Source organism: Chionomys nivalis, chromosome 25, assembly GCF_950005125.1.
Source record: "Chionomys nivalis chromosome 25, mChiNiv1.1, whole genome shotgun sequence".
Taxonomy (NCBI): domain Eukaryota; kingdom Metazoa; phylum Chordata; class Mammalia; order Rodentia; family Cricetidae; genus Chionomys; species Chionomys nivalis.
The window spans coordinates 10,952,173-10,979,153 of NC_080110.1; the positions used below are offsets into that span (position 1 = coordinate 10,952,173).

General features: G+C 42.1%; 1 protein-coding gene across 2 annotated transcripts in view; it reads left to right on the top strand.

Moving 5' to 3' along the window:
• Nucleotides 1-829: 829 nt before the first annotated feature.
• The window catches only part of Eea1 (early endosome antigen 1), a 90,264-nt gene continuing 64,112 nt past the window's right edge, over nt 830-26,981 (top strand). For both annotated transcript variants that reach the window (XM_057757592.1, XM_057757593.1), the window contains exons 1-2: nt 830-1,079; nt 23,863-23,946. In XM_057757592.1, coding sequence (XP_057613575.1) covers nt 1,056-1,079; nt 23,863-23,946 — 108 coding nt within the window. In that variant the 5' untranslated portion in view covers nt 830-1,055. The remainder of the gene's footprint in view (nt 1,080-23,862; nt 23,947-26,981) is intronic.

Below are 26,981 nucleotides of genomic sequence, written 5' to 3' on the forward strand. Positions count from 1 at the left end.
CCGTTAACAGTTGCAGGGGGAAGCAAGCAAGCAGTTTAACAGAAGCCAAGAAACACACAGCTGGGGCATTTAGGTCACAAGTTTCTACAACACGGTTGGGCGCTTTCCCACCGGAGAGAGTAGAAAAGGGGGTTGGGTCAGTTTCAGTTTAAACTAGATAGCTCCAGCTTTAATAAGATGAAGAAACCTTTGTCCCATCACAAAAAGATAAACCCAAACCCTCTAGCTAATTCAAAACCCAGCCTCCTTCCGTGCTTTATTATGGCTCTAGGTGCCATTAGAAGCAGGAAGGATGCGGATAACCCTGGGACTGGCAAAGCAGAGGGAAGCCTAACACAGTGAAGGAAGCCTCGCTTTCTCTGGCCCACGCTGGCGCTTAGCGGTCGAAATCAGCCTTTCCAGCCAAGATCAGGATCCGGCTCCGGGTCAGCACAGTGTCTATCTAGAGCGCAAGCAAACTTCCATCTCAGGCTGGCGCTCGTCCGAAGGTGGCTCTGCAGCCCGTTTCTGCAGCCCCGGGTAGGGACGCCTCCAGGCGGGACACAGGGATCGCCGCCCAGCTCCTCCGTCCGAACTCAGCCCTCTAACGTCCCGAACACGGTCCAGCGCCCGGACGCCCAGGCGCTCGCCGGAAGAAGCCGAGGTCCCAGCTTCCTGCCACCCTATCTGTCACGCTATCCCCGCTTGCAATTGGTCGGAGCTTCGGGCCGGCCCTCCTCCGGCCCCGCCCTCCCCGCCGCTGGCCAGGCTGAGGAGGCGGGGCGGCGGCGACTCCGCCCCCCGGCCACGGGCGGGCCCGCCCAGCTGTCAGTTACGGGGGCGGCCCGGCAGGCGGGCGGGCGCTCGCTGGCTGGGTCCTCGCTGGCTCGTGCTCGTCCGCCGCCTCTCGCCGCCCGTGGGGAAGTCGGGGCCGCCAAAGGAGCGTCCACCGCCGCCTCGCCCCCGCCCTCCTCCCGGCTCGGCTGGTGGCCCTCGCGCCCTCCGATCCCGAGTAACCCGCACAGGGAGCGGAGCGTCCCCGCGGCGGCGGCGGTGGCGGCGGCGCCGGCCAAACCATGTTTAGGAGGATCTTGCAGAGGGTAAGAGTGAAAGCGTCTTTCCGGCAGCACGTGAGCGCGAGCGTCCGAGCCCGACCCCGGGCAGCCGAGGCGGGCATGGTGGACTCCGGGCTCCTCTAGGCCCGGGAGTGGCGGCTGCCGAGGCCTGCTTGTCCTCTCGGAGCCGGGCCGCGGGTGGGGCGGGGCGCAGGCTGGAGCCCGGAGGCCCCGGGGCCGGCTCCCGCTCCGGGCTGTCACCGCGGGTTGGAGGGTGTGGTGTCCGTGCGTCCCACCTGGCTCCCCGGCTGTGGCTGCGTGACTGCGTGGCTGCGGGGCTCTGCGGGAGGATGTGGGGGACTGTGGGGCCCTTCCCTGTCCCTTCGTGCCTCCACCTCCCCACGATACGCACCTGCCTCGCCTTCCTCATCTGCACCGCACAGGGGGGTAGTGGAAGACCCGGCCTAGCGCGGGCCCTAGTCCTGAGACTAAAGATGCTTAACTGACAAAGTCAGCGGAGAAGGAAGGAAGATCTTACTCACTGTTGGAAACTTTGAAAGAATTACAAGTGCCTTTTCCTCTCCAAGCCCCAGAAAAAAAAAAAAAACACCCAAAAAACCTTATTTAGTTTTCCAAGAATAAATGGATCGAACGGCAAATGCGCTCCAGTTTAGTTCCTACCAGCGACATCTCAGTTTAAAATCTGGGAAATGTTGAGGGTAAAAAAAGGTTAAGAGCATTGGAAAGCTGTAGGTGTTTTGTTTAGGTACCAGTTCCTAGAATAACATAATTAATATCTCTTCTAATAAGAGTTGCCTACTCAAGTTTTTTTTTTTTTTTTTTTTTTTTGGATAGCTTCCATTTGCTGCCTTCTGAGACTAGTACATGTGAAGAGATGTTACTCAGAAGGTAGGAGAAGTAGTTCAAAGGACAAGAACTTAGTGCATTTGTAGAATTTGGTTAAGGAATGTGCCAAGGAGTGTTGAGTCACCCAGTGTACAGGAAGGGAAGGTTCCTGCTTAGACAGCTGCCATCAGAAAGTTGAAGTCGTCTGAAACTGGGTCCTGTTTCAGGAGAAATGGTTAACTCACGTCTCTGACCCTCTGTATTGACATTTGATCCCCCCTCTTGCAATTGTTTAGTCAGTTTTTTGTTTTGATTATCAGTGATTTGGCAGCAAGGAAAGTCGTGCCCTTTGACTCTCCTCAGCGGTTGATTGATTCCTTGATTTACTTAAGGGCCTTTTATCAATCTCGGAGTCGCTGGTTCCCTCGTGCCTCAGGCTGTATTTTTGTCATAGTTACCCCAGAAACAGGAGTCCACTTGTGGTTTGCTTTAAAGTTTTATAAACAGCGGTTTCTGATTGGGGAGTTGTTCCTGGCAGCTTCAGTGTGGCTTTGCAAAACTATGGGATGCTTTGCAGTACTCTTAATGCTCTGAAGCACTGGGTTTATGTGAAGGTCGTTTTTACCGCTGTTGTGGTGTCTATCTGTCCAAGAAGTTTCTGCCAAAACTTAAAACAATGGTATTGACTGTGGCTGTTGTTGAGATGTGTTATTGAATCATCGTATTTGAGTAAGTCGGATGACAACTGGGCTTCCCAGCCTTGGACCGAGAGATTCTTATGAGCAACCCTACTCTTTGTTGTAGGGGTGCATTTGTCGATGGCTAACATTGTCCCTGGCTTCTAGTGTGTAAATGATAGTCACATTCCTTCCAATATTGTACCTGCCTTGAGGCAACCAAATGTATCTCCAGACTTTACTAAATGTCCTCTAGGAGCTAAATTGCTTCTGAATGAGATCCACTGTGTGAAATGTTTATATTCTTCAATAGAACATTTTGAAATATTTCTCATACTTATCTTTGTCTCCTGCAGTTTAAATGTTGAGCTTTAGTAGAATTCAGGCATTATACTAGGAGCTGGGAAATGGTTTAATAAGATGTGGCCCTCCCTGTAGAACTCAGAACCTGGTTGGGGAGGCGAACATCAAAAAGTAATTGCAGTGCTGTGAAGAAGAAGAAGAAGTAGGAGGAGCGCTCCGGAGGGTGTCAGGCAGTTGTGATAAGCTTCAGGAAGGAGGGCGTATTTATAGCGTGAGAGGGAAGGATGTGTCAGGTAGAGGGAATAGCCTTTCTGAAAGTATGAAGTGGTAAAAGGGGGGAGTGGGGATGAAGAGTGAAGTTTAAGAAGGGAGATGTGTTCAGGGGTGGGTGGAAGGTCACTGCTACTCCAGTGGGCAGTGACCAGATTGTGAGAGGTCCTGCATCTCTTTGAAGGCGTTCAGGTTTGTCTTGTGTCTATTTTAATGCTTACCATTTCATTGGGGTACTTTGATGAATCTTAAAGTTTGTGATTTATATTACTAATATAGATTATAGAACGTATGTTTTTATTAACTCTACAGGTGGCTTTTGCTAACAGATATAACATGAAACTTTAAATTATATAAATATCAATTCTTTTATTTATCTTACCCTGACAACCTTTTTTTTTCAGCACTGATATTAAGATATAATATTAAAACTGCTGATTTTTATGTCTTAAAATCTCTAAAAGTGACTGATTTAGAGGTTTGGAATGGTCTCCATGCTTTGAGTTATAGTTTACGTCTCTAACATTCTGTTTGTAGAAGATCTTTCATTTTGGCAATTATAATTTTCTTCTGATTCGGTTTGGATAGCATCGTAAGAAAGAAGAAAAGGGCATTGCATGTATAGTTGGGTGTAACTCCATCTTTGAACGTTACCAGTAAGGCCTCAGGGCACTTCACATAATTTTACTCCTCCTCTTCTGTTTCTCTCTTCTTTTCCTTCTTACCTTTCTTTAGCTTACTAAAAGAAAGGTGTCATTGAGACTTAGAAAGGTCTAGGAAAACAATAACTGTAATGAAGGTACCCTGATATGTATGTATTGAATGTTTTGTTTTATGGTATTAGCTAGGATCTCATTTACATACAGGTGGTTGTGAGCCGCTGTGTGCTTGCAGTCAGGGCTCTTAGCTGCTGAGCCGTCTCTCCAGCCCCCAGCTTGGTTACATTTCTGTTGCTGTGATAAAATACCATGAGCAAGGAAACTTAGAAAAGAAGGCATTTAATTTGGGTCTTACGATTCAGAAGTTAGAGTTCATGATGGTGGAGCAAAGGCATGGTGGCAGGAACAGCTGAGAACTCAATCTTGATGTATAGTTTGCAGGTGTAGAGGGAGACACTGGGAATGGCTTGAGTCTTTTGAAACCTCAGAGCCTAACCCCAGGGACCCACCTCCTCCAACAAGGCCACAACCCAAACAGTTTCATCAGCCAGGGACCAAGTATTCAAACCTATGAGTCTGTGGGGCATATTCTTATTCAAACCATCATAGATACTTTGAGAAATACTTGAACTTAAGGCTCTCAGTGACCAGAAAGATGATCAGCATTTACGACATTAAGCAGTTTGCAAACTCGGTGCCATTTCTTTCTTAAAGAATATAGAATCATTTAGTAACAGAGCATTTGATTTTCTTTTGCTGATAAATATGAAAACATTTCTAAGGAAACAATGGATTTAATTCAGAATTGTGTAAAAGGATGGGCTGCTTTGCTGGTCATTGGGTTTATCTCTTTGGTTTTACAAACCAGAAAGTAGAAAGCGAATGAGATGCCGTGATTTGTCTACATCAGTGAAGTTGATAGATTCCAAAGACTACTAGAGACTAGAGCCAAATTAAAAAAAAATATTTATTTATATGTATTCTACCTGCATATATGTCTGATTACCACATTCACAGCTGGTGCCAGTGGAGGCCAAAACTAGGCAGTGAATCCCCTGGAACTAGAGTTAACAGCCAGTTGTAAGCTGTCTCGTAGGTATAGCAAGAGAACCCTAATCCTGTTAATAAGTAGTGCTCTTAACTACTGAGCCAGCTCCTACAGCCAAATTTTATGAGTTTCCAGTTTGTTCCCTTTTCCTGGAACTTTGCATCCTTCCTCTCCTTAGTGCTCATTCAATGTGAGACCCTATCTCTCCTTCAGGGTTGTCTGTGTGAAGTGCTAAAGTAAATGACAGAGTCATTCGAGGCTTTAAAGTAGTACAGAGGAAGGTCACCTTGGAAAAGACTGTCCTTAGAGGGGGCCTTGAAGAATGCTCATAGCAAACTTTTCCTCCTATGGCAGGAAAGGAGTTAGGACATAAGCAAAGATTTAGAAAGGGTGAAGATTCGCTGCCCTCTTGTTGGCATTTCTCCCTTCAACTAGTATCTTTTAACACAATAAGTAGCTGTACTTAGAATACTAGCTATGTAGTAGATACTCAAGACAGGAGGGACCAGGCATAGTCTTCATCCGTAAGTTGCTTGAAACCAGTGGTTTAGAGATAGAGGTGTTTTTAAAGCAGAAAGGTACTGAGAGAGAAAGTTGTAATGTAAAACCCAACACTTTGGGTTGACTGCCGAGCTTTGTCCAGTGCAAATTTGAGTCATTTGTAACCCAAGATTGGTAGTTGTCATATAAGTTGAAAGTATTCTTTTAAGCTCGTATATTTAAACTATTTTTCTATGTGTGATCCATATAAAATTATTGCGATTTTTCATTTTTTTCTTTGCATTTTTCATTCTTAAGTCTTTGAAATGTTGGGTGTACTTAACTCCAATGGCATATTTTAACTTGCGCTAACCGCATGTCAGCCATTCAGGGGTCTCATGTAGCTAGGGGCACTATTTTGAACAGAACAGGTAGTTGGATGTCCGCATACTACTATTGGAACTAATTTTGAGCTTAGATAAAGTTGGGAGAATAAAGTAATACAAAGAACACTCTTACATTCTTTGCCCCTGTGGTGGTTTGAATGAGAATGGTCCCCACAGGCTATTATTTTTGAATGTTTGGTTTCTGGTTGGTAGAGTGTTTGGGAAGGACTAGGAGGTGTGGCCTTTGGAGGAGATGTGTTACTGGGGGTGGACTTTGAGGTTTCAAAAGCCAACACCAGGGCCAGGCTCTCTGCTCTCTGCCTGTAGCTTGCTGATCAAATGTAATCTCAGCTATTGCTTCAGTGACTTGCCTACCTGCCTGCTGCTGTATCCCCACCATGATGGTCAGGGACTAGCCCTCTGAAATTGTAAGCAGGCCCCCAATTAAATGTTTTTTTCTAATTAAATAAATTGCATTGGCTGTGGTGTCTCTTCACAGCAATAGAACAGTAACTAAGACAACCTGTATCTGACTGTTGCTGATATTTTACTCGATTTGCTTGAACATTTGCTTGTTTCTCTTACTTTTTCTTTTCCCTCTATTTTTTTCTTTTTTCTTTTTTTTGAGTCATTTGAGGATCATTCTTGTCTCATTGACTCTTAAAACTTCAATGAAGAAAATGAATATTTTCTAATATTGATTCTCCTACTCTTGTTACTGAAACTGGAGTTAGAGTTTATGCTTTAATGATTTAAAAATTTTGTCACATTACTTTGATCTCTTTTATTTAATTGTTATACTTATTTATTTAGTGCGTCTTCTGTGGAGGCCAGAAGGACAACTTGTGGGAATTGGTCTCCCCTTCTACTGGTGTGGGTCTCAGTGTGGGAACTCAGGTCAGTAGGGTTGGTGGCAGGTGTCTTTACCTACTGAACCATCTTTGCTGACTCTACTTTGATCTCTTTTAATCTGGGATATTTCCACAGTGTTTATTTGTATTTATAAAGTGCTTTAAAAACACATTTCCCCATTTTAGTTGTTTTGTGTCGCTGTAATGAAGCAGTTTATAAAGAGAAATTTACTGGAAGAAATCCTTGAAGTTCTGTAGACTGGGAACCCAGGATGGAGGGACTCAACATCTGGTAAGGGCTTGAGTTCTGTGCTGTCCCATGTGGATGTGGAAAAGAAAGAGAATGAAAGAGTGAAGGAGTGTGTGTGTGTGTGTGTGTGTATCATACATTCCCTCGCAGTAATGATATCAGTTCCATTCATGGAAACGGAGCCTTCATGATGTATGGCCTCACCTTCAAGTATTGTTGTACTGGGGATGAAGTTTCTTTGTGGCCTTTGGGGAACACATTCAAGCCATAGTACCTTCCTGCATGTTTCTCTCTTTTTTTTTTTCCCTCTTTTTAAACTGGAATGCTTCCATGTTGCATTTAATGTTTGCTTGTGCTTCTATTAAAATTTTGCATTCTTGGCAAGGATGTTGTTGTGCTAAGGAATGTTATGTCCTCAGGTTGCCACATGGAGGTTCATAATGTCACTTTGACATTCACAGATGACGCTAATTTTTTTCTTTTCTTTTTTTTAAACAAAAGTATTTATCTATTTGGTGTTAAGGATCTAACCTAGGGGCAAGTATTTTACTGAGCTGCATCTCAGACCTGATTTTTAATTTGGATTACTTGTCCAAAGAGTTGCGTAGTTTCTCCACTATACAACACTTATTATTTTTTCTTCTTTTGCAACCAATAAATAGTGTAGGGAGATACTTTAAGACTTTAAGACAATAAATAGTGTAGGGAGATACTTTAAGACTTTAAGACAATAAATAGTGTAGGGAGATACTTTAAGACTTTGAAAGTATTCTCCTCCTAATCAAAAAATTTCCTCTAGACTTACATTGTTGATTCTTGTATAATCTAGTCAAGTACGGTGACTACAAACTAAGGATTTTCTCCTCCCCAGCTCTCCCCACATTTGTCAGCTCCCCTTTCTGCCTCCTTTCTTTCCTTCATCTCCTTCCTCTCTCTTTCCTTCGGGTATGAACCACTATACTTAGCATTGTAGCACTTGCTATGCCCTCAGTGTTCTGACTGTTTGGGTGATTGCCCTGCTTTTGATGTGAACACACAAGGTTTCCTTACAGTGGTTCCTGTGCACCCATAACACATGTTCTGAGTACTCTGACTTTGTGGCATAGAAAGTATCACATTTTTCCTGTACCTTCTGAAATCAGTGCTGTCTCTGAGTATACTTTTTTTTTTTTTAATGGGCACTTTTCTTTGAGTTCAAGGTCTTGAGTTTCTTTGCTTGTTTCTTCCAGCATACAATTCTTACTGAAACCTTCAGCTTCATTCTGCAAGAAGAGGAAGTCAATATCCTAGTAAATGAAGAAGTATACCTGGGGTACAGGAGGAGATTAGTAATTGCTGAATAAGCAGTGAGAGGGTTCTTTTTGGAACATGAACTTGCCAGTGTTGCATACAGTTAAAGCTACAGGAAAACAAAGCACAAGACAGGAGTGATCTCTAGCATTTCAGGCAATAAGTAGTTACCATTGCCTTAGGGTGACCCCTGATGAGAAGAGGAGAGGTGACAGAGAAGAGGGGTGATGAATGGGGAAGCCTTCATTCAAATGACACAGTTTCTGTTCATCTACTGTAGGCCTGCCATGTGTGCCAGACAGTGACGATTAAAGCAGACACAAACCTTATGGGATTTGTGTGCACTGGAAGAGAGGCTTGCTTGAAGAATCCCTAGCTATGATAGGACTTACTTGGATAAGTCCAAGGAGGGAACACATGGGGAGCCCCAGGAGTACCCATTTGGGGAACCATATTTAAAGTGATATACTGGGAGGAGTTTCTCAGGTCAGCTGAGGGCTCAAGTCTGATGAAGTTATTACTAATTTATTGAAGTGAATTTTAAAAAAGCAATAACTATGGGATTGTTTTCTTGTGTAGATTTTGGTATCTGTATGTGTACCGTGTGGTTGTTCTTTGGCTTTGAGAGAGGGTCTTGGTCTGTGTCTCAGACTGGTCATGAGCTCTTGCTCCTTCCTTACATGTTCCTCCTCCTGCCCCTGCAACTTAACTGCATGGTTTTGGGCAAGCAATTTTTCACGATTTTTCTGGCTCTCTTTGTAAATATTAACTATTGATAATAAAATAGCTGTTTTGTTGTTGTAATTATACATTCCGGATTTCTTGGGGAACTCTTAAAAAATTCTCTGTCCATACCCAAACTCAGTTTGAAATTTGATTCTTGTTGTGTTGGTGTTAGGAGATGTGGTTTTAGGAGGTGTTTCTTGCTGTGTTGATGTTGGAAGGTGTGGCTTTGGGAGGTGATTCTTGCTGTGTTGGTGTTAGGAGGTATGGCTTTGGGAGGTAATTCTTGCTGTGTTGGTGTTGGAAGGTGTGGTTTTGGGAGGTGATTCTTAGTAAGTTGGTGTTAGGAGGTGGGGCTTTAGGGGAGTGATTAGGTCACAGGAGTACTGCCATCATGAGTAGGTAAATGGCTTTCTCAAGAGACTGGGTTAGGCTGTGTTTGCAGGCCCAGGCAGGAGGATTGAGTTTCAGGTCAGCCTGGGCTAAATACTGAGTTAGAGGATAGCCCTGTGTTACCTATCAGAGCACACCCCCAGCAACGTATTTCTGTCAGGTAGGCTTCACCTCCCGATAGATCATTCAGCTGTCAGTTAATCCATTTATGATGTTAGTGAGTGACTTTATAGTTACCTCTGAATACTACCACTAACTGGGGAGAAAAAGATGTCAAATGCATCTTTTTGCAATATACTTCATATCCAGATCCATAGCATTCTGTAGGAGCTGTCTACTTTTAGTCTTGGACACAGGACCCTAATGCTGTGGTCCCATCATATCGCTTTGGACCTCTTTCGACTGTACACACACAGACCTGATTGTCTCTCACTAATCATGCTTCTCACAACTTACGTGTTTTCTCAGATATTCTTTTTTCCAGTCAAGTCATGCAGGGGTTATTTGCTTTTTGTTTTATTCTCCCAAAGCATCTCATAGTACTTAACTATTATCATGGTAATAATTTAATTTTGGGGTTGCTTCTCATGCGGGTAAGCGTGGTCTAAAAGTCCAGACACTCTGACAGCTAGTTCATGTATCTGTAAGCTTGAACATAATATCTGCTCGCACTTTATGTTGCACTCGATGAAACAGTGTTCTTGAAGTGCTCACTACACTGTCTGACAGTTTGACAAATGTTAAAGAATCTTAATTATCTCATGTATCTTCAGCAAATACATTTCTCCTTTCGCTTTCCTTCCCTCTTTTTCTCCTCCCCCACTCCCTTCATTTTTTCCTTCTTTCCTGTGCAGTTCTATAGCGGAGTCTGGCTTTCTTCTTGAGGTCTTTCCGCCCCACCTGCCTAAGTGCCGGGTCACAGCCCATCCCGGTGTTACTGCTCCTCCTTTGAGGTCTGTTTGTTTCATCTCTCCCCTCCTAGAGTTTGAAGTGCCTCAGTCTGGAGATGTTTCTTTCTTTGTTCACACAGGGTCTAATAGTGCTTGATGCATAGTGCTCCAGTAATGTGCCGTGAAGATTTGTTGACTGTGTAGAAAGGATGATTTCATTAAGGGAAGGCCAGCGAGAATGTTAAAATATTTCCTAAAATGGGAATCACTTGTATTTTTAAGAAATTCTTTCCCTTTCCTTTTTCCTTTCATTTTCTTCCCTACTCTCTCCCAACCCCCTTCCTGATTTTGTAATTCTAGGATCAAATTTCAGATTTTGTTCATGGTAAGCAAATACTTGCCTACCACTGAGCTATACACTTGCCAAAAGATTCCAGAGTCTGTCCATGAATAAGAACTTACGGACTTCTGATTGTTAACTCTAGTAAATGATGAGAGCTTTGGGCATAAAGATTGACTTTTCAAGAAAATTAAGCAATAGAATTGATAGCGCTTTAATATTGTATTTTGTTATCATTACTTTAATTATATGTATATGTCTGTGTGGGTTTGTTGCTTGTGAGTGCAGTAGTCACACCCAGACCAGGGGAGCATGGAATTGCCCCCTGTAGCTGCTGTTGTGAGCACCCTACATAGTGCTGAACTCAGGGCCTCTGCAAGAGGAGAACTTGTGCTCGTTATGTTCTTGGGAGAGTTGATGGATGCCTTGCTTCCCTCTGTGAGTTTCAGTCACCATGTGATTGAACTCAGATCAGCAAGCTTGGCAGCATGCATCTGTATCAACTGGGTCACCTCTGGCCCTGTACTTGTGGTCTTAACAGTTGAGTTAGCTTCTCCGACCTTTTGTCTTTATTTAGCATTGTGAAAATTCATTGCTACCAAAGTATTTGGAATTGTGATTGCTATAAACTTGGTGTGTTAGCTGTTATTATTAGTTTAATACAAAATATTCCCTCCAGTCAACTACCTCTGACACTTTAGTGTAAAATTCAGGTTTTTATGTAAATAAGTTCTGAAAATGCAGATGATATAGAGGAAGTTGATATGCTGTGCATTGTAATAAGAATATTGCTTTAAAGTTACTTTGATTTTGTTAAGCTTTGATTTCAGATCTCAGAGAAAGCAGAGTAATCACCAAGTTCTGGTTTCTACCTTACCACTAATATGATATTGGAAAAATTTCATCCTTTTTCTTCTTTGAAGGTCCTGCCTGGCAGAGCTCTAAAGTAGTTTTCAGGCTAAAGGTTTTATTTGAAAACCAAGGAAGAATAAGGCTTTTCACAGGTCATTTGCAAACCTCCCAACATAGAATCTTTTGTATGTTATATATAAAAATCTTGACATGTTTTGTTCTTTTCTGCCTCCTTTACTGAGAAAAGACAAACTGTCTTCAGAAAGCAAGGCTTTACTGGAAAAAAAAAATCTGATAACTGATGTAAGCTGACTGTCACAGCATTTGTCCCATAGTAAACTCCAGAAGGTATGGGCTCCCCCTGCCCTAGTCTAGCTCTCTATGGTATCCCACACATTAGTGTGACACCCATCTCTCCATTTAGGGTGAAGACACACCCCTAGTTGCCCAGAGTTATAGCTGCTAGTGACTCATAACTGTCTCACCCCTTACCCCCCAGGGTCTGTCATAGCAAACTGAAAGCTGCCCTTCTACCCCACCGCTACCAAGATCTTATCCTCTTTCTTGAAGCAACCTCCATCTTGTTATTGTCTGATGTTGAGGACATAGAGGACTATCCCTTTGCTTAGTGAGGGACTGGATCGTGCCTCTCCCTTCCCCAGTCACACTTCTGCCTCTGTACACACAGGTGTTGCCCTCAAGATCATGTCCCCATGAGCTTCCTGCATGTAGAGTTCACTCCAAGTCTGTTTCCTTGGGAACTGGAGTTGTGACAGCCACCTACAATTTGGGTAGATGTTGATTTTATTGAGTTTTTTGAGTTTCGTCTTTTTTTTTTTTTTTTTCAAATCCAGGCTTCATGGATTTGCAGGTGTTCCGCCACTGAGCACCTCACTCCTTTGTTGAAACTGATGGTCTGTGTGCCTTTATACAGGGCCTATAGCCAGTGGATTGCAATTCGTTAGTTATAAAGTGTTGTGTAATAGTTTTTCAGTTCTGCTCACAGGGACTTTAAACAGACACACACATGTCATGTTCTGAAATTTTTATTGTCAGGATCTTCCTCTGTTTAGTCCCTTATATTTCTGAAAAGCATTTAGACAGGATCTTACTGCAGAATCCAGGTTAACCTGGGACTTAGGATCTTCTTCCCTCGGTCCTACAAGTGCTGGTGGTATGTACCACTTGCCTGAGCCTTAGTACACTGAAGGCTTTTTAAAAACGAGGTCTCTCAGAACTGGACTCTGAGTCCTTATTTTGGCTGCTGTGTATCAGTCTCTACATACTTGTCTGCTTCGTTGACTGCACTACACCGAGATGGTAATTGCTCTCCTATAACTCTTAATAACCACTAACTTGTTTTAAAGATCTGAAAATGACTCTAAGAAACTAAGCATGAATAGAGACGGGGCATATATTTGTATTTAGTTTCTGTGAACAATGTGTAAATTAACTAAGGGCTCAAAGAGTCATGAAGTGAGGCTGTTGAAGCTGGGAGGTCTTAAGATCTTGCCCTGTCCTTAGTTTATTAATGAAGGAGCTAAGGTCACAGAAATTAAATGTTCCAGTTGCTGTGTTAGGTGAGCCATGAGAAATGGAAGCCATAGGAGTGAGAAGCCCAAGTTTCAGCTGAAACCCCACCATTAGGCAGCAGGGGGCACTCTTTCTAGGAGACTTAGTTATTCTTTCTAGGGCATAGATTCTCATCTAGCTAGTGATAATCAGCAGATGATTTTTGCTCCAGCCCCCAAGTTTGAGACTTTATTTTACTATTGAGACGTGCCATGTACCCTAGACTGGCGTCAAACTCACAGTGATCCTCCTGCTTCAGCCTTCTCCAAACCAGATTATTTCTGAGTACCTTCCTAACTTTATAATTTAACGGTAGATATTTTGGGAAGGAGAGGTGTACTTTATAGTAAGTGTTTACTATGTGCAATTTATCTATCACAGTTAACCAACCAGGTGCTAACTTAAACATCTTATATTTTATTATATACTTACTTGCGTATTTGTTTATTTTTGAGACAAGATCTCATGTAGCCTAGGCTCACCTAGAACTCATTCTGTAGTTAAGATTGGCCATGAATTCTTGACCTTCCTGCTTCTAACTCCCAAGTGCTGGGATTGCAACTGTGTACCCCCATACTCAGTTAACATTTTATATTCACTTTTTTATGTGTGTGTGCACCTGAGTACGTGTATGAGCTCCATTCACATGCAGGTGGCCTTGGAGGCCAGAGGAAGGTGTCAGATGCCCTGGGGCTAAAGTTACAGGTAGTTGTGGGCCTCCTGACATGGTCACAGGGAGGCCAGAGGAAGGTGTCAGATGCCCTGGAACATTAATAATTTTACAGTATTGGTGGCACTGATAGATTATTGTTAAAGTTGTAGATGACTCTTAGGTTAAGCACAGTTAAGTAGAGTAAAACAATAGAGATTAAATGAGAGTGGATAGAGATGAGTTGGAGTTAAACGCAGTGAATTTGTGCAAACGCTTACTATCCATGCTTTATAGTGAGCTGTGGATGCAGCTGTGCAGTTACGGTGCTGTTAAGGTTTCCACACCAGGCCGTATTATAACAGAAGTCTGAATAAGCTTACGTGAGGATTCAGTGTTGATCAGGATATAGTTAGCTGTAAGAAGAGAGAGATGAAGGCGCTTTCTATAAAAAGTAATTATTAAACAAGTTCAAGAGTGCTATGAATTAATGATGATTAGCTTGAAGAAGGTTAGTTTCTAAAGGGAAAATTAGAATAGAAACTAAAGCACTTAAGCTTATAGACATGCAACGCTTGATGCTGAAATCCAGGGAAGAGTGGGTCATTGCTGAGTCATTGCTAATGTCTTGCATATTTTCCATAATTGCTATTGCTAGTTATCCAGTAACATTATATAAACACAATCATGTTGTTGTATAAGAGATTTTCATTTTCCCCACTTGTATGAAGCTCTTTCAGTGTCGATGCTTTCACTAGTAGCTGTACTGTTTTATTTTAATAATGATATTATATTGTAGCCATCATTGGTTCTCATCCTTCCCAGTGTGGTGACACTTTAATACAATTCTTTATGTTATGGTGATCCCCAGGCATTCTGTTCCTATCATGAATCAGTGCAAATATCTGTGTCTTCTCATGGTCTTAGGCGACCGCTGTGAAAGGGTCATGGAGCCCCAAAGGGGTTGTGACCCACAGATTGGGAACCACTGCTATAGATTATCAAAGAACACTTAATTCATTCCCAGTTTTCTGGTTATAAATAACTTTGCAAATAACACGCTTGTTCATATGTGAGTTTATTATTATGGAACTGAATAGCAGACAGGACTCAAAGTACTTTTGTGTGTGTGTGTTTGGTTACACTCTCACTAGAGAATTGATTTCTGCAGCCCAGTGAGTACAGATACTTGGAGGCTGAAGTAGTAATGGGGCCTCTGCCCCTCCCACTGGAGGAAGCTCCCTAACTTAGTCGCTGGCATCCTCCAACAAGTCTGCCCCAGGCCAGACTTTAAGGCAGTTGTCATTCTCTCTGAGCAGGCCTGGTGGGAAGTGGACTCTACTTCTTCCAAAGAGAGGAGGACTGCATACGGTGGAGCTCGTGGCTGCAGCCAAGAGAGCTTGGTTTCCCTTCCTTCTTTTCCTCTATTGGCCCCTGTAGCAGTTCTGGCTCTAGCTCTGGAAGGTCCAAATTTATGGCATTACCAGGGTGCTAGCCAGGCCTTGTTTGCTTGAATGTAGGTATGCAAATGTGAAAAAGTAGGACCCAGCAGGGAAGAGTTGTCAAACCTGATGGGGGAGGGAAAGAACCCTGAGTTGGCCCAGAGTTGCTAAGCATTCATAATCAGTCACTGTGAGTTTTGTCTCTGCAGAGGTAGAGAAACTCATAACCTGTTAGAAAGTTTTAGACAGTTCTTGTCTAGTGACTTGCAGGCTGCCAGCCAGTTGCTTCCCTGCTTTCTTCATCTAGAGGAGAGAGAGAAAGAGAGACAGAGAGAGAGAGAGAGAGAGAGAGAGAGAGAGAGAGAGAGAATTTGCACATGTGCCTGTGTGCTTCTTGTGGCTGCTGCTACTGCAGTGACATTTATCAGCACTCTGCTTTCTCTAGCTGCTTTGCCCTCAGAACTTGAATCTGCTAGTTATCAGAAAGAAAGCTCTGACAGACAGACACACGCACGCACGCACGCACACATACCCCAGCCTATGAAGGTACATATGAAGTCTTCTGTGTCTCATTGGCTATTCTGTTGTAAGCTGAAGAAAATTGCACGGACAGCTTTGAATTGATAAGAGAGCACTGCATACGAGAGTTACAAGGACATTAAGACACAAATGAGATCTGAATCTAACCCCACTTCGGCTTTGTATTTTAAGTATGTCTGCCGAGAAATATAAATAAACTACATAGTGGAATTTAAAGAATTAATGAAAGTGCTTCTTTTTAAACTTATTTTATACACATAAGTATTTTGCCTGCATGTGTATGTGGCATTTGTGAAGGTGTCGGATGCCCTGCAAATGGAGTTAAAAGATGGTTGTGAGCTGCCATGTAAGCCTCTTGAAGAGAAGCCGGTGCTCTTAACCACTGAGCCATCTCTCCAGCCTCTGGAATTATTTCTTATTGAAAGGAGAGATTCAGAGATATTTTTTTTATGTCATTTGAGTCAGAAAGACTGATTTCACCATAGCGAAATAACAGTGAGTTTTCTAAGTTTTCATTCCTTCTATACATATCAGTTGAAAACTTTCTGTAAAGAAATCTTTAGCACTTAGGACACTAAGGCAGGAGTGTCATACGTTTAAGGACAATCTGAACTATACCATGAGACTTGCCTCCAAACAAACAAACAAGCAAACAAATAATGATACGACTTTTATCAAACAACAGAGCTGCTTGTTTATCTTGAATTTCACTGTATCCCAGGAAGACAGAACAAATGAGTAATTTCTTTTAATTATTAAATTTTGGATAAGAATAGTATACTAACCTTTTAGTGCTGACCACTTACTTTTCTGTTCTAAAGAGAACTCCTATAGTTTTAGAATAGAATACTGAGTCCTGAGGGGAGGGATTTGGTGTACATCCTATTTCGGGCTGACCGTTCCAAAGTCTCCCACTTTCTGTATAAGATCTGACTGTGGGTCTCCACAGGGCAGAGCTTCTCTGAAGATGGTTGAGCAAGGTGCTGCTCTGCTTCCCTGGCCAGAGGCCCCTTCCTTTGTTCTTAGCTCTTAGCAAACACTAATCTTCAACTGGCTCCATCGCTTTGCCTTGTCCAAAGCATTATGTAGTCAGAATCATACAGTATGGAGTCTTTTCATACTGACCTCTTTTAAAAAATTATTTATTTACTTTTGTTTTTCGAGACTGAGTTTGTCTGTATAGCCTTGGCTGTTCTTTTTTTTTTTTTTAAATATTTATTTATTTATTATGTATACAATATTCTGTCTGTATGCCTGAAGGCCAGAAGAGGGCGCCAGACCTCTTTACAGATGGTTGTGAGCCACCATGTGGTTGCTGGGAATTGAACTCAGGACCATTGGAAGAGCAGGCAATGCTCTTAACCACTGAGCCATCTCTCCAGCCCCCTTGGCTGTTCTTGAGATTCGCCTCACAGAGATCAGCCTGCCTCTGCCTCCGAGTGCTGGTTAAAGGTGTGCGCATCACCACCTTAGTAACATCCCTTTGCTTCCTCCATCTTCTCTCGTTTAGAAACAGTCAATATGAAGGGCGTTGTAGTTGATCCCACGTTTGGGCAACTGTGACTAAACCGCTATAGATGTCTGTGTTCTGATGCGGCTAGCAGTTTTCAGATCATTTAGATTCTAGGAGGTTTCCACTGCACCAGGCTTCCACAATGCCCCTCCCCCATACACCATGCCCTTCAGTTCCACATTTTCTTTATTCATTTTTCTGCTGGGGTTCATTTAGCTTGTTTTCAGGCTCTGGCTATTATGAATAAAGCTGCAATGAACATAGTTGAGCAAGTGTCCTTATAGAGTCTTTTGGGTATATATACCCAAGAGTGGTATAGCTGGATCTTGAGGTAGATCAATTCCCAGTTTGCTGAGGAGCCACCATATTGATTCCCAGTGACTGTGAAAGTTTGCACTCCTACCAGCAATGGAGGAGAATTTCCCTTGCTCTGCATCCTCTCCAGGAGGAACTTTCACTTGTGTTACTGATTTTAGCCATTTTGATAGATGTAAGATGGAATCAGAGTTGTTTTGATTTCCTTTTCCCTGTTGGCTAAAGATGTTGAACATTTCTTTACATGTTTCTTGGCCATTTGAGAGTCCTCTGTTGAGAATTCCTTGTTTAGATCTGTACTCCATTTTAATTGGATTACTTGTTTTTTGATATCTGGTTTCTTGAATTCTTTGTATATTTTGGATATTAGTCTCCTATCTGATATGGAGTTGAAAGTCTTTCCCATTCTTTAGGCTGCCTCTTTGTCTGATTGATGGTATCCTTTGCCTTACAGAAGCATCTCAGTTTCATGAGGTCCCATTTATTGGTTGTTAATCTTACTATCTGCGCTGTGTTCTGTTCAGAAAGTCTTCTTCTGTGTCAATGAGTTCAAAACAATTCTCTACTTTCTCTTCTTCCAGTTCAGTGTATGTGATTTCATGTTGAGATCATTGATCCAGTTGGTCTTGAGTTTTGTGCAGGGTGATAGATCTATCTGCAGTCTTCTATATGCCAGCATCCAGTTTTATTAGCACATTTGTTGTAGATACTTTCTTTTTTTTCCCGGTGTTTATTTCTGGTTTCTTTATAAAAAAAAAATCAGGAGTCCATATGTGTATGGATTTACATCTGGGTCTTCAATTAGATTCCATTGATAATTTGTTTGTTCTTATACCAGTATCATGCGGGTTTCTTACTATAGCCTTGTGGTAGTTTGAAATCAGGGATGGTGATACCTCCAGCAGTTCTTTCATTGTTCAGGATTGTTTTTAGCTAGCCTACTTTTGTTTGTTTGTTTTTCCATATGAAGTTGAGAATTGTCCTTTAGGTCTGTAAAGATTTGTATCGGAATTTTGATGGAGATTGCATTGAATCTGTAGATTGCTTTTGGTAGGATGGCCATTTTTACTGTGTTCAAATTCTACCAATCCATGAACATGGGTGACCTTTCCATCTTCTGATATCTTCATTTCTTTCTAAAAGACTTGAAGGTTTTATCATGTAGGTCTTTAACTTGCTTGGTTAGAGTTTCCCCAAGATGTTTTATATTATTTGAGGCCAGTTTCCTTGTTCTTTCAGATGATATGGGCTGTGAGTTACTAACTCATCTTTTCTGCATGTTAAACGCTGTTCTAGTTACCATCTCAGTCAGTTTCATTGCTTTCAAAGAAGGGGAGATTTCCCTAGGCAGTTCTGTATCCAGGCAGCTGTCTCCTTTCTACCAATTAGACTGTGAAAGCCACTCGAGAAGAATTTCCCACCGAAGAGCTTGCTCTTCTCTGCTTGGTCTTCTCCAGAGTCACATGCAGAGTTAGGGTACCGTGGGAGACCTGGGAAAATGTGACTCAACGAGAGTCACCATCTACTCGGAAAGCTTCCGTTATCGTATATAGAATATTTGTGTGTCATATAAGTAGATGTCTGCTTTGTTTCTGCTAACTCCCCGTTATTAGATGAACATTTTCAGTTATGTTTGGAAGCTGACATTGTTGATTTCTTCTTATTTTTTATGATAACCGTCAGCCTACACAGCAGGCAGAGAAAAAGTCTCCACAGAATCCTCATCTTTTCTGTGGGAGTAGATTCCCATTGCGGTGGGAATACATGTGCTGTAGTAAGCTATAATATACTCGAAGAGGTTGAGACAAAGGGAGCATTTTAAAGGCAAAGGCATTGTGACTATTGAAATTATCTGGCGCGAGTGAGAAGGAAACGCAGAACACGCAATAAACCCACTTAGCAGTTTATGGGGGCGGTGTACAGGCCTGGTGAGGTTGGTGTGTGGGGGTGGGGGGAGCGAGCTGAAGATGGCGCCTCCAGCTTTTAAAGGCCGCCTAGTGCATGTGCACAGGGGCATGACGTGGCTATGTCATACGCAGATGATGGAACTCACACATGCGCATAAGGGCTCATGCAGCTACGTCATACATAGGTGATTCATGCCTGAGGGCTTTTCCACACATGCGTGGCCTGGAAGCTGGAAATGTCGGCTATGTTGTGGCCGAAATCATAACAAATATTACATAAGATATTTTTAAATAAGAATTCATGGCTACAAAGATTAATCCCAAGGGTGATTTCAGTCTAAGTTGCCGGGCAGATGTTCTTGCAGGAGTATTTTGTGTTTTTTGTTTGTGTAAAGTTGTGCTGATCTTTGTGCAAGGTTGTGGTTCTTGTCACAACCTATCGTGATAATTATTATCAGGTGTGGGAGAATTCTTTAATAATCTCACAGCTTTATTTTTCTTAGGGTTGATATAAGTGACTTCATTTTGATTCCGACAACTTTCTCATAGTGGTGCTAGTATGATTCTGACATGGAGATTATGTGTGTATGTATTTTGCAGTGTTGGGATCTGGAACATGCTTAAGCAAGCACTGACTGTTGAGTGATGTCCCTAGCCCAGATTATAAACAGTTGTAAACATGCAGTAAACAGCTAAGCTGAAGCTGATCAACAGTTTCTTTCAAAGAAAACCTCTGCTTTAACTTTTCAGGGCAGTGGTCACCTTTTAGGTGTTTCTACAGCAGGCAATGATAACAGCCGTGTTTCTTTTTGGCTAAAAAGTGTTGTGTTATGTTTGCTTGCTTGCTTTTGTTTTTCAAGCTTGTGTTTCACTGATAGCAGTCTTGTAGAGATTAATGCTACATTATCTTAGTTTTTAGTAATACCAACCAATTGTATATTTCTAACAGTCTAGGGTATTCTGCATATTGTAATCACTTGTTATTTATTTGAATAACGTAAATGTTTTTGTTTCCTAATTGCAGTTACTAATGTGATGTTATTTGTAAGAAATGTAGGGTTGAGTTCGTCCTAGTGTATGGCACAGACTATTAAAATCTTTGGGATTCCCTATAATAGGAGGAAAAGTAGCTTCTTCCCTGGGTTATAGGAGCCCTTTTCAGTTTCACCTTCAGTTCGCCTTAATGAGGTGAAAACACTCTCTCTCTCCCTCTCCCTCTCTCTCTCTCTCTCCCCCCCCTCTCTCCCCTCCTTCCCTCCCTCCTTCCCTCCCTCTCTCCCTCCCCCTCCCTCCCTCCCTCTCTCTCCCTCTCCTTCTCCCTCTTTCTCCCCCCCCCCCATGTGTGTGTGTACTGGGGACTGAACCTAAGCCTGCCTGTGCCAGGCAAGTGCTCTATCACTAAAATACTTCTTCAAACTCTGCCCTTCTGTTTTGAATTTTTATTTTAAAACAAGGTTTTGCCTAATAGCTCAAGCTGGCTTTGAACTTGGGACAGTCCTGCCTTTTGATCAGGTCTAGCAAGGGTGATAATTGATGCTTCCCTTTATGCGTCAGAGATTATCTGTTACTGGAATGAGTCTGGCTGCTGGACACAGGCAGGCTGGGTGGGAAAGTGAAAACACGGTGTGGAAAGGAAGGCAAGTCGAGTGGAGAACTGCTCAAGGAGAAGACAGGCTCTTGTGAGACCCTTGTCACTAAAACCTTGCTACAAGTTTAGCTGAGACGCTGATTTAGGGATGGTTTGCATGGGATAGTTAATTACTTCTCTTGGCAGCTGGACCAGGGGAGGCAAGTCTGATCCCTTATCACCTAGTCAAGATAAGTTTCAGTTTTGCAGATTTCAAGAACAAAGATCATTATCTCCCCCCCCCATTCCTATCACCTGTTAGTGTGCCCACTGTGCAGTTACACATTACACAAGGGGTAGACTAGAGTGGGTAGTTTGTCCTGAGGATCTCTTGCTGCAACTAAGGAAAACACCCATAATTCTTTGCTTCAGTTGCCAGAGGAGCTAACCAAAGCTTCTAATTTGGAACTGTGAACTTAACCTCAAGATGAAGAGGGGTTAGAGGCTGAGTTAATCAACAATGGCACTGACTTAACCAATCACGCTTAAATATAGGAACTTCCATAAAAATCTTAAATTTGGAAGTCTGGAGTTACTCAACGCTTCCATTACTTGGTAAGGAGGATTGTTCCAAATGCCACTGGGACAGGAACCTTTGCTCAGGACCCTTCCAGATCCGGCCTTACACCCCTCTTCATCTGGCTTTTCATTTGTAATCTTTATAGGGAAATGTTTCTCTGGACTCTTTGAGCCTTTACAACAAGTTACTGAACCAGACGGTTGTGGGAACCCTTGACTTAGGGTCAGTGACAGAAGTTTGGATAACTTCCCAATTTATATAAGAGCAAAAACTATAAATGTGTACAGTATATAAATGAATAAAAGGAAATGTGGACTACTTGGTCAGTCTAAATATTTTTACTTGATCAGCATAAATATTTTAAATATAAAAATAATGAAAGTATGATTAAGATTGTGAGAAACAGAATAGCAATAGCAAAAACTGAAGAAAACTAAAACCCACCCCCCCAGTAATTGTGTCTTGCTATAGTAATCATCATCTGCATTTTGAAATATTTCTTTTTAATGTTTTTATTATATATTATAAAGCATATATGTATTGATTTATAAGGGAAATATATATATATGCATACACACACACATACACGGTGATATCTTGTTTGTACAGATACAGTTTGCCTGAAGATCAGAGGGCAGAGCTAGCCACTAGTTAACCATAGAGGTCTAGAGATCCGAAAGACAGACAGGAAGAGATGTGGCCAGATGGAGAGAGGAAGAGATTTGAAGTGGAAGGAGACAGGGACTCAGTCTCTTTGGTGTCTGTGGTTTTGCTCCTTCATCTCTCAGATCTCCCAGCATTTTCCCCTATATATGACTCTATTAGAACTCGTGCTACACACACACACACATGCATGCACACACACGCATGCACACACACACACGCTTGTGCACTTGAAGTAGATCTCAATATATAACTGAGGCTGATCTGTAACTTGCAGTAACCCTCCCTGCCTCAGCCTCTTGTGTGCTGTGATTTCAGCTATTTTATGTTTTCTAATATAATTTTAGTGTTTTAACTGGTGAATTCAGATAAGCAGGACTTCATTTTTGATTTAGTATTTAGATAAAATATATACTGATTGTGTTCAGTACATAAATAAGGTAAGAAAAAGAAACGTGGACTGTCTGATTTGTCTTATTTTAAGTATATTTTAAAGTATAAATGTATTTTTGTGTCTTGAAGCAAAGTTGTATGAGTTGTTCTCAGTCTTGGGTACTTGTACATTCTGCACTGATTTCTAACAGAGAAGCAATATTGAACAGCGACTCAGAGCCACGTAATTCCAGTGAAATCCTTTCCCTCTATTTATTAGTCATATGTCCTCGGCAGGGCTTTTAGCCTCTGTGCCTCACACACATGTATTTGAGGACAATTATTGAGTTAGTTCTTGTCTTTTGAATCTCTTTTTAGTGTTTTACTAGATTTCACATTAATTTACTCTAACACGTAGGTATTAATAAACAGTGTTAGGGGACAAGTACTGCTGGAGCTGAAAGACATTGAACTTGTGCGCTTGTGCTTGCTGCTGCAGCAAGGGTCGCAGGTGGACTGACAGTGGGCCTGGTGGTGGATGATGGGGTGGGTGAGCAGACGGTTTGGGTGGTGTTTCCCTCCACGCCTGTTCTGACAGGTTACGCAGTAAAGAGCAGTGCAAGAGGAATCGTCGCGACCCCTCGGCCAGCCAGAAGGACACAACACCAGAGCTCTTCCTGCTGCAGTTTATTCAGGCTTTATTCACAACTTCTCTCTTCCTCTCTCTCTCTCCCTCTCCTCTCTCTCTCTCTCTCCCTCTCCTCTCTCTCCTCTCTCTCCCCCCCTGGGCCGCCAACCCCAGATTGCCAGGTGGGCACTGCCCATAGGTCCACGCATATGCAAGCAGCTGACAATCATTGCGTGATAATAGCATAGGTCAGGCCTACTTGATATTAGGAGTTGATTATCACAGAGAGCACTCGCTTTCGGGATCGCGGAGGGCGGGAGCCAGCACCATCAGGTGCGACTCCACGCAGCTCTCTACACATAGCCATCAGGTGTGACTCCACTCGGCTCTCTACAAGGAATCAGAAGACGAGCATTTCGGTTGTGCTTCTGTTTTCTTCTGTCTGTCGCTGTAGTCTTGGTAGTGGTTATTAACCATCAACAGCAAGTGTCACAGGCAAGTCATTTAGTCACTCGAGATAGGTTCTCTCCAGAGACAAGATGTCTACCTGTCTCAGAGATATCATTGTGATTAAATATGTTTTATGAAAGTGGATTGAAGGTTATGAAACATTGTATTTAGAAGCTTTATTTAAGAGAATGAGAATTGAACCTGCATAGAGAACCTGCTAGGCACAGAATGAAGGTCAGTCCCCAGAAGGGATGCTGTTGCCACTGCAGCCTGTTATGAAGACACTTAATTTCCTTGTTTGACATTCTTTATTTTGTTGTACAGCTTATGAATGTATTCACACATACTTTGATTTTTTTTTTCCTGTTTCAGACTCCTGGGAGAATTGGCTCTCAAGGCTCCGATTTAGATTCATCAGCAACTCCTATAGATGTCAACAATGAAAGTTCCTCAGAGGTATGGAAATATAATAGAGAATAAGATTCACTGTTATTTAAGGAAAAATTAGCAAATACTTATAGTAATGATTGAAAACTTAAATTATGTTCATAGGGAAAATTCTCATAAGTTGTATTATTAGAATGTGACTTTTGGGTTATGTTTATACAAATATATTAATGTTTGGTTGTAATAATGAAAAACTGTCTATTAAGATTGAAAATTGAAATATTACTAGTTTGTCTTTTTATGTTGTCATCTCAATTTAATGAACCATATTTTAGTCTTTTAATAAAGAGCTTAACACTTAATGTGTATGTATGTACCATCATAAACTGGGTTAGATTATGTATCACATTTTTACAGTATTTTCTGTTTTAATTTATGACCTGTTAAATTTTATTTTATTTTTCTTAGCTTAGTAAAAACAAGTGAAAATGTAAATGATCTTAATTTCAATTATGAAGCCTTCTAAGTTGTATTACTATTTTTAATTTTAAGAAGAAAGCAATACTTGTTCATTATAGAAAAAAGAGATAAAATCCATGTTTATTATCACTTAAATGTTAAGGTAAAAGCTCTAAATGTTAGGTTAATCTTCCAAGTCCAGGAACAAAGCAAGGTACCTGCTGGCCACAATTCTGCTAGATATCACAATAGTGTGTATGCTGCCTGCTGTCTGCCCCTCCCTCCTCCCTTCCTTTTTCCCTTTGAATGGATCTCACCTGTGCAGGATGCTTTTTCCACATGTACTGACATGTTGGTGCGATTCTTTCCTTTTGTTCTGTAATGAAGTACATACATACATTTAAAATAGTATTGGCGTACCCTTGTATCCTAGGGTATTTGTAATCTCACTTGACAATGTTGTGTTATCACTATTTTAATACATTGTTTGTAAAAGCCGAGTGGCCCATGCCAGTACAAGACAGTGTGCAAGCCAAAAACTAAGCTGGAGACTTAAAAACACATAGAGACACACAGAGAGAGACAGGGACATGGGTCATCCTTGATACAAGAACGCCAAGTTTATTGTGCTCAGGGGAAGCTTAGATAGAGATTCTTAGCCATGCCCAGCTCTTAGGATCTTTCAGCTGCCAGAACCTTCTCCCCTGCTATCAAGGTCTCGTGCTCAGAGCAGCTGCAGGCACAGGTGTTTTGCCCCATTCACTCCAGCAGGCAAAGGGTCTAAAGCAAGCAAAGAAAGTCAAGGGGTCAGGGGTCTGCAGCTCCCAACAGTTGTTGGATTATATTTTTTAATTTTTCAAGATGTTTACATATGTTCATGATAATGATTTACTATTTATTTATTTTTTGGATACAGCCCTCACTCTGCTCCTGGTTGGCCTGGTACTTGCTTTGTAATCTTCTAAAAATGTACCAGGATAGATAAATTGGTGTTTATTTATCTACAGAGATATAGTGGGCAGGAAGGTGTAGAACATCTTTTGTGTAGCTGTCGTTTTATATAGTTTTCACTGTGGAGTTCTCCAGTGGAAAAAGGGGGTGGTGGCTTGCCTTAGAACTGAAGAAGGTGAAGAAATGAACCAAGGACAGGGGATAAGGCAAGTGATGTCTTAGACATGAAGGACACACGGTGATTCTTAGAGCTAAGAGCATGTCTGGCATGGTGTGGACCAGCTAGGACGGTAGTGTAGCTCTAGAATACTGAGCGAGCACAGATTGGCTCAGGGAGGCCCACATCTTGCAGGCCTTGTAGACTCACTTAGTGGTTGAGTCTTGGGGAGGGAGAGGCTCCTGGAGAATCTTAAGCATGGAAATGGTGAGATTGGCTCATATATGCCTGTCATAAAACACTCCGTGTAGCTGCTGTCTTGAAAATGAACTTGGTGGTGTAAAGGGTGGGAGCACAGGGGCCACCTGTGTGCAGTGTGATCCTTGTGGCATCAGGGTGTGACAGTGGAGGGGCTGAGCCTGTGGCTTTGTTCTGAATGCAGGTGAGGAGAGTTTTCTGCTTTTGTGAAGTCTAACATAGTTTGCTTGGTAACTTTCTGCAGAAGTCTGTAAGTGTCTTGATGTTGGAGAGTGTGCCTCTTTCCCTGTGTTTTCAGCAGTCACGCACTAATGTGTTTTAATGAAGATTAGATGACTGGGTGAGACATTTGCATTGACAGCTGGGAGCAGAGTAAAACACACTCTAACCTTTAGTGGCTGAAGAAAGCGAAGCAGGCAGGAGTCACCCTTTATAGAAGTGCTGTTCCCCAGTTCTAGCACTTGGGCTGTGGGTGTCTGGAAGGTAACTCCTTGACCAAAGGTAAATTCATGTTTCTTGTTTTTACCCTCTGGGTAATTAGCTTTTAAGGGATGTAAACAAAGGAATAATGAAATATGTAGAGATAGCTAAGCTGGTGAAGTACTGGAACTGAGTTCCGTCATCAGAATGTTAATTTAAATGGTAGTGATGCGTGCTTGTAATCCTAGCAGTAGGGAGGTAAGACAGGCAGTCTGGAGTATGCTGGAGCGCCAGTGGAGTCTGCGTCTGCATGTGAGTGCTAGGCTTGTGAGAGAACTGTTTTAAAATTTAAAAAGAAAAATTCTCTTCTAACTTCCACATGTACTTGCATATACATGTATGTATACCCCCATAATATACCACACATGCCCCCTTAAACATACACGTGTGCTCATAACACACACATGTACACATGCATGCACACACACACACAGAATGATGGTGGAACTAGGTAATGTTTACCAAAGGGTTCCTTTGTACTGGATAATATGTGTGCTTTACATGTTGTGTTAGCTTTTCATTACCTGAAATTAAACAACAAAAGAGAAATGTCTTCATCGGTGTTCTATTGCTGTGAACAGACACCATGGCAAGGCAACCCTACAAAAGAAAGCATTTAATTAGAACTTGCTTATAGTTTCGGAGGTTTTAGTCCATTATCATGTAGGGAGCAAGGTGGCGTGTAGGTAGTCATGGTAGCTGAGAACTCTACATCCAGATCTACAGGAAGCAGAGACAGCCTGACGACAGACCAACCTGTCTTAGGCCATTGAAACTTCAAAGCCCACTCCAACACTTC